Source organism: Aethalodelphis obliquidens, unplaced genomic scaffold (assembly GCF_003676395.1).
Source record: "Aethalodelphis obliquidens isolate GAN/ISIS:26980383/991018 unplaced genomic scaffold, ASM367639v1 scaffold32, whole genome shotgun sequence".
In the NCBI taxonomy this organism is placed as follows: domain Eukaryota; kingdom Metazoa; phylum Chordata; class Mammalia; order Artiodactyla; family Delphinidae; genus Aethalodelphis; species Aethalodelphis obliquidens.
The window spans coordinates 9,331,955-9,345,775 of record NW_020837976.1 but is presented as its reverse complement, the minus strand read 5'-3'; the positions used below and the strand labels follow the sequence as shown (position 1 = coordinate 9,345,775).

The following is a 13,821-nucleotide window of genomic DNA, read 5'->3' as shown; positions in this document are numbered from 1 at the left end:
GTGGAGCAGCAGAAGCAGAGCTGAGGACCCACATGTCTGGTCAGCTGAGCCTGGATGCAAAGGATGCAAAGGAAGAGTCCAGTGATGCAATGAGTAAGGCCTGGCAGCTGGAGCAGTGCAGGCCCGTGTGCCTGTGGAGCTACAGGATGAGGGGGTGCATCCTCAGCCCCTCCTGCCAGGCTTGGAGAGGCCAGAGGCCCGGGTGCACAGGGGCAGACAGAAGCTCCCCAGGCCTTGGGGTTTCCTTAGTGGACTGCTGGGAGGGTGTGCCAAGGGTGGAAAATGTCGGCCAAGGGGCACTACCTCCTCAATGAGGACAAGGAGGGCCCTGACCAGGATGCAGTCTATGAGAAGTACCTCCTAATATCATTTTTTTTTTTTTAATTCTGGTACTGGCATAAAAACAGACACATAGATCAATGGAACAGAATAAACAGCCCAGAAATAAACCTACACATATATGGTCAGTTAATTTATGACAAAGGAGCCAAAGATATACAATGGGGAAAGGAGAGTTTCTTCAATAAATGGTGCTAGAAAAACTGGAGAGCCAAATACAAAAAAATGAGACAGGACCACAGTCTTCATACACTAAAACTCAAAATGAGTAAGACTTGAACATAAGACTTGAAACCATAAAGTCCTAAAAGAAAACGTAGGTGGTAAGCTCCTTGAAATAAATCTTGGCCTTGATTTTTTGAATCTAATCCAAAAGCAAAAACAACAAAAGAAAATACAAGCAAGCGGGACTATATAAATTAAAAAGCTTCTGCATAACAAAGGAAACTATCAACAAAATGAAAAGGCAGACTACTGAATGGGAGAAAACAGTTGCAAGTCATATACCTGATAAGGGGCTAATATCCAAAACATATAAAGAATTCATACAACTCAATAGCAGAAAAGCAAACAATCCAATTTAAAAATGGACAGAAGATCTGAATAGACATTTCTCCAAAGAAGATGTGCAGATGGTCAGTAGGTACATGAAAAGATGCTCAATATCACTAATCAACAGGGAAATGCAAATCAAAACCACAATGAGATATCACCTCACACCTGTTAGAGTGGCTACCATCAAAAAGACAAGAAATAATAAATGTTGGTGAGGATGTGGAGAAAAGGAACACTTGTGCACTGTTGGTGGGAATGTAAATTGGTACAACCACTATGGAAAACGGTATGGAGCTTCCTCAAAAAAGTAAAAATAGAACTACCATATCCAGCCATTCCACTTATGGGTATTTATCCAAGGAAAATGAAAACACTAATTTGAAAAGATATATGCACCTCTGTGTCCATTGCAGCATTATTTACAATAACCAAGATATGGAATCAACCTAAGTGCCCATCAGTGAATGAATGGATGAAGAAACTATGGTATATATATGCAATGGAATATTATTCAGCTATAAAAATAGCTGAAATACCCATGATCTCACTCACATGTGGAATCTAAGAAAAAATAAATAAATAAAAAGCCAAGCTCAAAGATACAGAGAATAGATTGGTGGTTTAAAAGAAGAAGCAGGGGATGGGAAATGGTGGGAGAAATGGGTGAACTGGGTTTTTCCTTTTTTAGTTTAAGTAAACTGAATTTAAAAAATTTTAAGGACTGCAATAAGAAAATTATATCCCAGCTATTTCTTTTTTTTTTTTTTTTTTTTCGGTTTTGGCCTCTTTTTGGCCTCTTTTTTTTGCAGCTCATGGGCCCAGCCGCTCCACAGCATGTGAGATCTTCCCGGACCGGGGCACGAACCCACGTCCCCTGCATTGGCAGGCGGACTCTCAACCACTGCGCCATCAGGGAAGCCCCCAGATATTTCTTTATTCACTTACTTGTATAACTTCAATATGCACTGTAGGAAATTCCTGTGACATCTAGAGAATCAAACCACAGCATGCAGACAATAATAAGGAGTAGACACAACACATCTGTGAAGTTGCTGCTGTGGACCAGAGCGCCAGACCTCGGGCAGAACTGCAGTGCTAGGTGTGACAGACTACACCAAAATGCTTAGATGGGGAGATAACTTCTGATAGATGTGACTGCAGGCTGTGTATTCCCGATTTGCCAATGGCAGCTGAGGAGGCATCACTTCTTTGAGTGGAGTTTGTGCACACACAATCTATGTTTGTACCCAGGGCCAACACAGGTTAACAAGGCCAAGAAGGAGGGGAGGACATGGGAGTGGGTAATAGCCAGGGAGGACTTCAGAGCATTAACATGGGGGGAGAGGGAGGAAGGCTGAGGATTGAGGGTGCTCCCTGTTGCTTCTGCCTATGTGTCAAGTGGCAGTAGAAATTTTGAAAGCTGTGAGGAAGAGCTAGTGGTACCCCACCCTCCCCACTTCTAGGAAAACCTCTTTCCATTCCGAGGTAATTGAATTGAAGGAGGAGGACTGACCTGAGAATAGGAGGAAAGCAATTGTTCTGGGGCTCCTCCTCCTGTCATTTTTATCACTTGCCTCCTGACTCTTCTCCAAATCAAGCTCATCCACGTCAAGGTGGCAGCAGAATATCCTGTACAAGTGCCAGCTGTCGGGAATCTGCTGACGCCACCCTGTGCATCCCAAGCTTCCCTGTTATCCAGCCACCACCCGTGACCATTGGGACTGCTTCTGATGGCTGTGGCCTCCACTGCCCCAGAGAGCATATTCTCTAAGCAGCTCCTTTTCTCTTTTCTGGTGAGTAACAAGCAAAGGATTAGGGAGTTCAAGCATGTTACTGTGCATTTCCCTCCTTTAGTCTGGGCTTGAAAGAGAATAGAGTGGTAGTGGAAGGCAGAGAAGGCAGACTGGGAGAACAAAAACAGATCTGAGAAAAATTCAAGGAAGAGTTGAGAGACTTGTGACCTGGGATGGCAGGTGTTTTGTTTGCTCTTCAAGTTTCCACTGCCAACCTGTTAGTTTTTCAAGGGAATCCCCTGTTCAGTCTTGCTGTGGTGTTTTTCTAAGGAGTGATGGAATGAATTCACTCCTCAGCCATTTGACCCAGGAAGTTCTGAGGTTTGCTTTTGCTACTAGTAAATAAGCTGTACTTATTTAACATACTTAGTTCCACTGAGCTGCTAGAAGAGGAAGCTGCTAGAAGAGGATTCTGGGTGGAGAGGTGAAATATCCAGGACTTTCTTAATTTTACCCAGGAAGGGCTAAAAGAAGGGCAGAGCTCTTAGTTCAAGCAAGGTGTTTAACTTGAAAAAAAAAAAATAAAGAAAAATGTGACAGTCTTGAAAAAATACAGAAACTTGGCTTCCACTTAGGTTTTTAATAACTTTGTAACTGCGTACTTCATTCCCTGGTATTAAGAATGAAAACATTGGGACTTCCCTGGTGGCGCAGTGGTTAAGAATCCGCCTGCCAATGCAGGGGACATGGGTTCAAACCCTGGTCCAGGATGATCCCACGTGCTGCGGAGCAACCAAGCCCGTGCACCACAACTACTGAGCCTGTGCTCTAGAGCTCACAAGCCACAACTACTGAAGCCTGTGTGCCTAGAGCCTGTGGTCTGCAACGAGAGAAGCCACCGCAATGAGAAGCCTGCACACCGCAACAAAGAGTAGCCCCCGCTAGCCACAACTAGAGAAAGCCCGCGTGCAGCAACGAAGACCCAATGCAGCCAAAAATAAATAAATTTATAATAAAAACAAGTAATCATTATTTTTAAAAAAAGGAATAAAAATATTATAAGTCAAGAAATAAGACTCATTTTTTATTTTCTTTTTCTTTTTTTTTTTTTTTGCGGTACGCGGGCCTCTCACTGTTGTGGCCTCTCCCATTGCGGAGCACAGGCTCAGTGGCCATGGCTCACGGGCCTAGCTGCTCCACGGCATGTGGGATCTTCCTGGACCAGGGCACGAACCCGCGTCCCCTGCATTGGCAGGCAGACTCTCAACCACTGTGCCACCAGGGAAGCCCAAGACTCATTTTTAAAAAAGTGGTTACTTAAAGCGGAACACAAATGCAACTTTTTAAATTCCAGTTTTTAGTATTATCTGCCTGAGTTATTGTAAAATTACAGACTGTTTAAATAGGCTGACACCATATAGCCAATAAACTTGGGTTGAGTTAGAAAAGAAATATACATCCACAATATGGCTGATGGTTTTCTTTCCTTCTCCCAAATAGTGGGTCCCATAACTCTAGAAATATGTCCTCAGAGAAAAATTGGTTATAAAATTGACCTATCTGTTCTAGCTCTATTTTTTTAATTGCATCTTAATTAGTATCTGTATTGGTCAAGACGGGTTTTTTTCTTAATCTTTTCTTTTTTTAATTTATTTATTTTATGTATTTATTTTTGGTTGCATTGGGTCTTCGTTGCTGCACGCGGGCTTTCCCTAGTTGTGGCGAGTGGGGGCTAGTCTTTGCTGCGGTGCGCGGGCTTCTCATTGCGGTGGCTTCTCTTGTTGCGGACACAGGCTCTAGGCACGTGGGCTTCAGTAGTTGTGGCACGTGGGCTCAGTAGTTGTGGCTCTCGGGTTCTAGAGCACAGGCTCAGTAGTTGTGGCACACAAGCTTAGTTGCTCCGCGGCATGTGGGATCTTCCTGGACCAGAGCTCGAACCTGTGTCCCCTGCATTGGCAGGCGTATTCTTAACCACTGCGCCACCAAGGAAGCCCTGTCCTAGCTCTGTTTTATATTTAAATAATAACGAAACTGTCATTTGGAAAAACAGTAGGAGAAGCAAATAAACAGAAAATGCCAAGAAAAATAAGTAAAATAGGTTTTGAACTTACATTCACTTTTAAACTGATAGCTTTTCTCTTATTTTCCAGATAGTCTCTGTCTTCTTTCCTTGAGTTAGGTATCTAGCTTTTTAAAGCAATATTTGTGTCTTGAATTTAATTAAAAATCTTTACCCTGGGGCTTCCCTGGTGGCACAGTGGTTGAGAGTCTGCCTGCCGATGCATGGGACACGGGTTCGTGCCCCGGTCCGGGAAGATCCCGCATACCACGGAGCGGCTGGGCCCGTGAGCCATGGCCGCTAAGCCTGCGTGTCCGGAGCCTGTGCTCCGCAGCGGGAGAGATCACAACAGTGAGAGGCCCGCGTACAGCAAAAAAAAAAAAAAAATCTTTACCCTGTTGAAGTCTACTCTCTAAATTTTGAAATGTATTTCTTTTTAGACTAGTTTTGTGAATGATATCATTTAGACTTTGAAGTTTATGCAAAGACAGTCTAAGGAGTAATTTGAGATCAGTGAATATTTATGGACATTGGTCTTCAGGCGGTTAAAAATATCCTCGAATATTTTCTCGATTTAACTACAGGTCAAATTGCTTGGGGCTGTGAAAATGATGATTTGTGTACAAATATGCGATTATTGTATTCCAGAGTTAAGTACTTTCTTCATGCTAAGAAATCAGAATGACATTTACAAATGGTCTTAGAGATGATAAACTTTATATAGAGTCAATGGTTTGTAACACATTTTCTTGAAAGGATGCAATAGAATTCTGGTTCTAAGAACTCTATTCATTTTAATTTTTTCATTGATACAAAATGACTGTTGTGTCCCTAAAGCCACTTTTTTGCTGTTTCCTTTTAAAATGAATACAAAAAATATTGAGGGATTGGAAGATTAATTTGTTTCTGAATTGACAATACTTTTATCAATAAGACAAAACTGTAATGCGAAAGTTTGTGATCAAATGTAATTCCTGATTTTTTCCCTTCTTTTGAGGTTTTAATATTATTTTGCAGTGCCTGTCAGACTATTTCTCTTCAAGTTCCTTCTCATCTTCAGGCTGAAGCACTTGTAGGCAAAGGTGAGAAACCATGTTACGAATTTCGTAGTTTTAACTACTACATTTAGCTTCCAGCTGCTCTTGTAAAGTTTGGGATAAAAGCCATATGGTAGCTACTTGCATTAAAATTCGACATGAAATGAAAGATAAACTACTTGTTTTTTTGGTAGTGGTTAGAAACAAAGTACCAAGTTAGCTGTACACTTTTCTTGCCAGAAAAATTAGCAAGCATCAGAGGACTAAATTATCTTAGTTTAGTACAAAGAAAGAGAGGCACCAAAACCAGAAACATGTTTTAGTTTCCTATGACTGATCTGCTTCCAACATTCTTTAATTGATTACATATAAAACAGATGTGTCAAAATTGAAATGTCCCAAAATAAAATTTATGCTTGAGTTTGATTACAATGACCAAGTAACCATCAAGAATTTATGTGATCTATTTCATAGAATAGCTTCAGAAAGTCAAATAAAAATTTAAGTAGTCTTACTATCACAGCCATACCTGAGGCATGGGTTGGTTGTTCTGAGTCCAGGGGTAACATTCCTTTCATCAGTGTTTTTCATTAGCCTTAAGTTTACATCAAGAAAAACACACCTTGTATACAGAAGTGGTATACTTCTATATACTTTGCCCAGTGCTTTGAGGTTTTGAATTAATCCCTTATATCTTTTTTCTTTTTTTTTTTTTAAATTATTATTTTTGGCTGTGTTGGGTCTTCGTTTCTGTGTGAGGGCTTTCTCCAGTTGTGGCGAGCGGGGGCCACTCTTCATCGTGGTGTGCGGGCCTCTCACTGTCGCGGCCTCTCGTTGCGGAGCACAGGCTCCAGACGCGCAGGCTCAGTAGTTGTGGCTCACGGGCCCAGTTGACATGTGGGCATGTCAACTGGGCATGTGGGATCCTCCCAGACCAGGGCTCGAACCTGTGTCCCCTGCATTGGCAGACAGACTCTCAACCACTGTGCCACCAGGGAAGCCCCTCCTTGTATCTTTTAAAAGCACTTAAATGGTACACAGTCTATACTCTAAAGACACATAGTAAATATGGTAAATATATTAAATATGAATCAGTAAAGGAAATATTTTGATACAACCACTAAGCATTATTAAGCTTGGGGTTTATTAAGCCTCCAAAAGGTTTTATGGAATTAGTACTTGCAGTATTACTGAGAAATATTACTTAAGTATAGACCAGTTTTCTTATTTTTTGCAAGATAGTTTTAACTATCACAGATTATCGCAAACAATTTCAAAATCTGACATCATACAGTTTACTACACATAATAGAAAACAACACATTTGTACATATACACGAGTTAAAGTGGAAACAATAAATCCAGTGACATTAAAAATATTTAAATGATGAAAGCAGTGGAAACGGTGACTCCATCAGTTTAATTACTTAATTTTCATGGCCTCTAAGTTAGAATAGTAATTATTCCACGCATTCCAAGCGTAACCTCCCCCTTTTTGCTTCTCATGCACTAACTGGAGGTTGTCATTCCTGTAAAACTTGTTCTATTCTTGTTTCACTTTACAAATTACAGTGACATTTCTTCCCTGCAGTGAATCTGAAGGAGTGTCTCTGGTCGGCCAGCCTAATTCAGTCAAGCGGTCCTGACTTCAGCATTCTAGAAGACGGCTCCACTTACACAGCACATAACCTCATTTTGTCTTCTGAAAAGAAGAATTTTTCCATTTTGCTTTCAGACACTCAGAGACAGGAACAGAAGGAGATAGAAATTGTACTGGAAGCAGGAGGAAGGAAGGTATATTAGGCAAGACTTAAGCACAATAATCTGCTCACAAGAGCCCTTCATCTCATCTGTTTCCTTCTGTGCTAAAATTACTGCTCTTGAATGCTCACTTGTTTGTCTATTCCACTTATAATTAACATACATAAAGACTAGACGGTTTTAAGGAATAATAGGGCTATTTACAACTGGTGTAAAAATGAGCAACGCAGTAGCCAGGGAGCAAAGTCAGAATATCAGATGTTTTCAGGTGTGGCAATAAGAGGGACCTACCTGCAGAACAAGGCAAGGTGGGTCAGTGAAGATTGATTCTGGCTGGAGATGTGGTGCTCCACCCTGCGTGGCTTTCTCCCAAGTAACTATGGATTTGAGTCTCTCTTTAAAGAGGAGATGAGACCATCTACAGTTTATTCCCATCTTAATAGAACATTCTATGAGGTCCCTCTCTTCAGAGAATGCAGTAGGGCCAGTCCACCGGATTGGTTTGAATGTTCTGACTCTAAGCTCGTCTTCTTGCAGTGAGTGGTGGTAACCAGAGAGTGGGAAGGGAGAAGGTTACTGGAATTCACATAAATCTCACTTTAAGCAAACTCTGCACAGTGAATCTGGTCTTATGAGATGATTTATTAATAAGGGATTCGATTTATAAGAGAGTTTCCCAGCTAAATTTGTTTTGATTACAAGAAGTCTTCATCAAATTTAGAATATGCTTACATATTACATGTATTTTACATTTGTTATACATTTAGAATAAGGCTTACAAAATATTATTTTATGTCCAAATTGTAAAGAGTCTCCATATCACATAAAATAAAATATGCTGGAACACACGCTGACCTGTGTGTCTTTTTTTTTTTTTTTTTTTTTTTTGTGGTACGCGGGCCTCTCACTGTTGTGGCCTCTCCCGTTGCGGAGCACAGGCTCCGGACGCGCAGGCTCAGCGGCCATGGCTCAAGGGCCCAGCCGCTCCGCGGCATGTGGGATCTTCCCGGACCGGGGGCACGAACCCGTGTCCCCTGCATTGGCAGGCGGACTCTCAACCACTGCGCCACCAGGGAAGCCCCCCTGTATGTCTTTATATAGGTATACAAGTGCTTTGCACAGTAGCTAGTATTTTAACAAATTTTCATCATCCCACTTCATGTGGAATAAAATCAATTCTTTAATATTTGTAAGTGGATTATCTCTTTTTAGGCGGGTCAACATTTCTCAAGATAGCATCTTTCACCAAAACCCTATAAAGTTCTGGTTGGTTAAGTGACAAGTGATTAAATCAGGAAATAGGTGAAACTGGTTCTTACTCCGTGTGTGTGTGTGTGTGTGTGTGTGTGCGTGTGCGTGTGTGTGTGTGTGTGTCTTATTGATAAAAAACAGAACTTATGAAAAACAGAAATTGGGCATTATCCATGATATTGTTATATACAATCGTTACTTATTTTCTTCACGTTACTATGTATGTGAAAATCATAGTATCTAGAATGATAAGCAATGCTATATTTCTTCACTTGAAACATTTTGACCTTTTTATCAAAAAGCCAAATAAATAATTGATAAATATGTATATTTACATACAAGCGCATGTAAATATATAAGTTCTCTGCTGCTTTTATAGCTTCTTCATAGGAAGAAAAGCTCTAACACTAGCAGTCATTCTTGTGGAGAAATAGAAAGCTGCCTGCTCTGTACGTTGTGATGTACACTTCATTTCTTATTCTGCTGATAACATACTGTTTATGGATTTTTGAGGTCTTTAGCTGCTTCTCACTGGTCAATCTGCTGTCTCTTTTGGCTTCTTATTAAGATCATTGCAAGAGGGAAGGGAAAGAGAATAGTTTATAATTTAAATAAGCTACTGGGAATTCCCTGGCGGTCCAGTGGTTAGGACACTGCACTTTCGCTGCTGAGGGGATATATATGGTCAGGGAACTAAGATCCCAAGAGCTATACGGTGTGGCCTAAAATAAAATAAAATAAAACAAAATTAAAAAGTTACTTCACAATTTTTTGACGTCTTTTAAAGGACAAAGGAATAAAATAGTTTGGAATTTTTGCTCAAAGTTGGCCTTTTGAGTAATTTTCCTTCAGAATTACTTGTGTTTCTCTAGTTTCCATTAACATGCTTAAGATTGAATTGACATTAAGAAACACCAACTGCAAATCAACAAAATTCATAAAGTATAACAACCAGATGTAAACATGGTGCAAGTTGTAAAATCTCTTGAGACAATGTGGAATAGAAGCCTTCTCTGTCAACGTAGAGGTTAAAATCAAAATAGTATGTCTTTGCTTTTCTATCAGATCAGTTTCATTTACTGTTTTTTACTGGAAAGCTTATTTCTCTGGAAATTAGTGGGTCTTCAGTATCTGCCAATTTTGCTTTTAGTCTTGGACAAGTCACAACTTCAAGAATCTGTTTTCTTTGTGTTATGGGCTGCGAATTGTTGTCTTATCTACCTCAGAGCTGTTGTGATCATTAAATGCCATAATGCTGGCAAAATCACCATATAAACAGTAAAGCTCTCTAAAAATATTCCAATGGCAGAGATCAAATAATGCACATATTCCAGAATTTTGTCCTCAAGACTGGGGCTTTTGATGGGATTTTCCAATTCTTTGCTTTTATCTAACCTATTTGAAAGTTAAGTGTTAATAAATTATTGTTGTTCGAAATAATTAGATTTCCTTGATTATTGGGAACAGGGTCTAATTCAATACATATCATTACTGTGCTCCCATTTGCTCTATTGCCCCATGTTGTATTGTTTAATTTTGGCGGGTAAAGATTTTTCTGGATGAGTCACACCATTATTGCAGTTGAAGGAATTTGTTTTAAACCATTCAATGCATCTAGTCTTTTAGGGATTTATATAAGGCCCTTTTGCAAGTTTTTTAAAGAAGAGTTGTATAAGAAGTGAATTTTCTTCAGTAATTCCAAGTTATTTTATGAAAGAAAGCAGCTGCAAACACTCTTCCTCTTTGAATTTTGAGGAGAGTCTGTACCTTTCATAAGTTTATAGGGAAAAATCAGCTCAATCTGGTCCCTTCTTACCTATCCAGCCAGAGCCTTACTATCTTGTAACATATGATTTCTTTTCCAGACACACAAGTCTATCCATTGTCTTTAAATTCATGTTGCTAGTTACATTCTGTACACACTCAGCTTTGGTGTCACTGCTCTCTCCCTTCCTCTGCCCAGTCTACACTCAATACCCCTCTCTACAAGGGTAAATTCAAGCCCCAACTTCTGTTGACAACTGTTTACACATTCCCAAAGATGAGAACAATTACAGAGATAAAGGCAAATTATAGGGCAAAAGGGCTAAAAGAGATGAGGTTCTTCAAGCTACAGAAGAATTCAAGGGGGAAATATCACAATAGTAGACATAAGAAATTTAAATAATACTCTTCTAACTTAGCTAAAAATATGACTAATTCTACTAAAGTATAGTATTCTATTTATAGGTATTGTAACAATATTTAAATATATTATTATTGCTTTTCATATAGAATAATGGGAACTAGACTGCAAAACCATTAGTTGTACTGAGCTTTCTGAAACTGCTGCTTTAGTGACTAATTATGAAAATATTTATAATTAGTTCCTTTATCATATGAATATTACTGGATTCTCCTAGTGATCCAGGCTGTGGTTTAAAGTTCGGCTGCATTTCTAGTTTAAAACGTCTTTACAATAATTATTTGAATTTCTATTTATTTTGGAGATGCTCAGCACATTAATAGTAAAAAATCAAACTAGTACCTGAAATAGTACCAGAAACAAAATCACTACATCTGAAAATCAGTGGAATGTGGAATAATGATATTTATTTGTAGTTGAGCATCAGGACCTATTTTAAACTACAAGTGATTATACAGCGAGAAGTAGATGATCATTTCCATTGAAGAGAAAAACTAGCAAAAACTAGTGTAAATTACAGCAGGATGGACTTAGGTTAGATAGGGAGATGTTTTAATACCAACGTGATGAAGTAGAAGAATTCATTACAAGTGGTCCCATAGAATGTTTACAACAGTTTTTACAAAGGGCAAACTTAAGGGGTGGTTTATTTTCCTAAGGAAAAAAAGATGGATGGAATTGAATGCAACAAGCTATTTATTGGTGAATTACCCAATGTAAGGCACTGTGTTAGGTGCTTCAGTCACACAGCTATCCTAAGTCTCAGGCTTCACCCCTGAGGACAATTGGAAACTAATAGGGACATAAAACAATCACATAGTTTTCTCTAGCCAAAACTCTCAAAATGACAGCAGTTAAAGAAAGAAAAAATTACATCAAATATGAGGGGAGAGGGAGAGATTGATAGGAAGGCTGAATAGTGTGGTGGTAGTGGTGATGGTGGTGGTGGTGAAGTGGTGACAATACACTCCTGTATCCCTGAGTGCAGAATTTATTAAGATACAGGGATCAGACTGACAGAAATCAAAGTATAAGTTTTATTACTGAAAAAGCCCAGCTGGAGGTTGTTTGGGGAAAAGTGAAAAAGGGAACAGAGAGAACATGAATGGTTATTTCAAAACCTTCTGTCCTAGAGATTGGAGTGGAAATTTCTTCCCCTCCAGGTTAGCATGTGAAGATGAAATGTTTCCTTTCCACACAACAGTGAGGATTTTGTGTTACTCTGGTAGATGATAGGAAGATCACTGAAAAGTCTGATTAGCTAATATCATGATTAAAATTGTGCTTTGTGGAAATGAATCTGACTCCTGAGGGCTACATAGTTTGGAGAAGGTCAGTTAGGACAACTGTAGGAAAGTTGGTAGGACATGTGTGTAGGATACAATATGAAAGTTGATAGGATACATTTGGAGTCACATGAGGATAATGGCATTGAGAATAGAAAAGAGAAGTGAATGACAGAGACGCAGAAATGCGGTAATCTCTAGAACCTGGCAACTGACTAATATAAGGCTAAAGAGGGGGAAGAGTTAGATACCTGAGACTTTAATCCTGGTTCATTTTAGAAAATGGTTAAGGTAGGGAAATCAGGAAGGCTAGTTGTGGTGAAGAACTGAGTTAACACAGACTTCACTTTGGGCAGGTTTAGTTGTTCCTGTCAGTGAAGAAAATCTGTTTAACTCAACCATTTACCAGAAAACTTCAGAAATATTTTGATTGTATTTAAAGAAAAAGGGCATTAAATTCTCACATTTGGGACCAAGATATATCATTTTGAGATAGAGTTTGGAATATATATATATATATATATATATATATATATACGATTTTATTAGCATTTTTACTACACAAGAAATACATGTTACTGATAGAAAAATGAGAAGATACAGGTAGAGAAAAGAACACAATCGAGTCACCCAGAAATAGTTGATATTTATATGTGTATATAAATCTAAAAATAACTAGAATCATATTTTGTATAAACTTTAGAAAAAAATACTTGTTATTAGCATGACTAGGGGAAGTCTACATGCATTCTAGCAAGCAGAACTGTATGCAGTTAATTCAGGGAACAGAGTAGCCTCCTTCAGCTGGAGTGCATGGTACTTGGTGAGAGAATAATGAGAAAGGATTGAAGCCATAGGGCAGGCATAGTCTGTGCTGCTGTGTTGTCTCTCTGTTGCATAAGTTCTTAGTTACATAGGCCTTTGCCAATGATTTTTTTAAATATTACATATTTCCCCAACCGCTAGGTTTAATTTTTGCCTAATTTGTTATTCAAGAATTAGCTGATGGTGTTTGTCTACCTTTCAGATCTACGCCTATGCAACTACTGTGGACGGTTATGCACCTGAGTACACACTCCCCTTACTATTCAAAGTTGAAGATGATAACGATAATGCCCCATATTTTGAAGACAAAGTGACTGTCTTTAGTGTGCCTGAGAATTGCCAAACCGGTAAGTTCACATCTTAGGAAAAACATGACAATTTTGCTTCAGTTGAATTCTTCATTAATGTTTTAGGCACAGTTACGCAAAACATTTTTAAATGCTTGACTTTCATGGATATTCTACATAAAACTTTGTAGCCTTATAAGATCATAGGCTCTTCAAAGGCAAACCTTTTTGTGCTCATTTTCTAGGCACATGTAGAAAGCAGCTAACTGATACACAAAGTTACTAGCTTTGTTAGATTAATCCACAATGACAGACAAAGGCTGTTTATATTTTCTATTTTGATCATGTACATATGTGTCCCAGATGTATTTATAAAGCAATAGAGCATTTGAATCTTTATAAAGTCGCAATACATTTTCAAGGACCCAGAAATAGATTATGGTATGGAAATGCTGATCTGGCTTATAACAACGTATGCATTTCTTTTTTTTTTTTTTTTTTTGT

The 13,821-nt window shown here is 38.9% G+C and overlaps 1 protein-coding gene across 1 annotated transcript in view; it reads left to right on the top strand.

Annotated features, from left to right (window-relative positions):
• The first annotated feature begins 1,887 nt into the window (after positions 1–1,887).
• LOC113631244 (desmocollin-1-like) overlaps positions 1,888–13,821 on the top strand; it is a 23,417-nt gene continuing 11,483 nt past the window's right edge. Inside the window, 4 exon segments of the mRNA XM_027127536.1 lie at positions 1,888–2,687; positions 5,684–5,768; positions 7,314–7,522; positions 13,233–13,377. Coding sequence (XP_026983337.1) covers positions 2,625–2,687; positions 5,684–5,768; positions 7,314–7,522; positions 13,233–13,377 — 502 coding nt within the window. The 5' untranslated portion in view covers positions 1,888–2,624.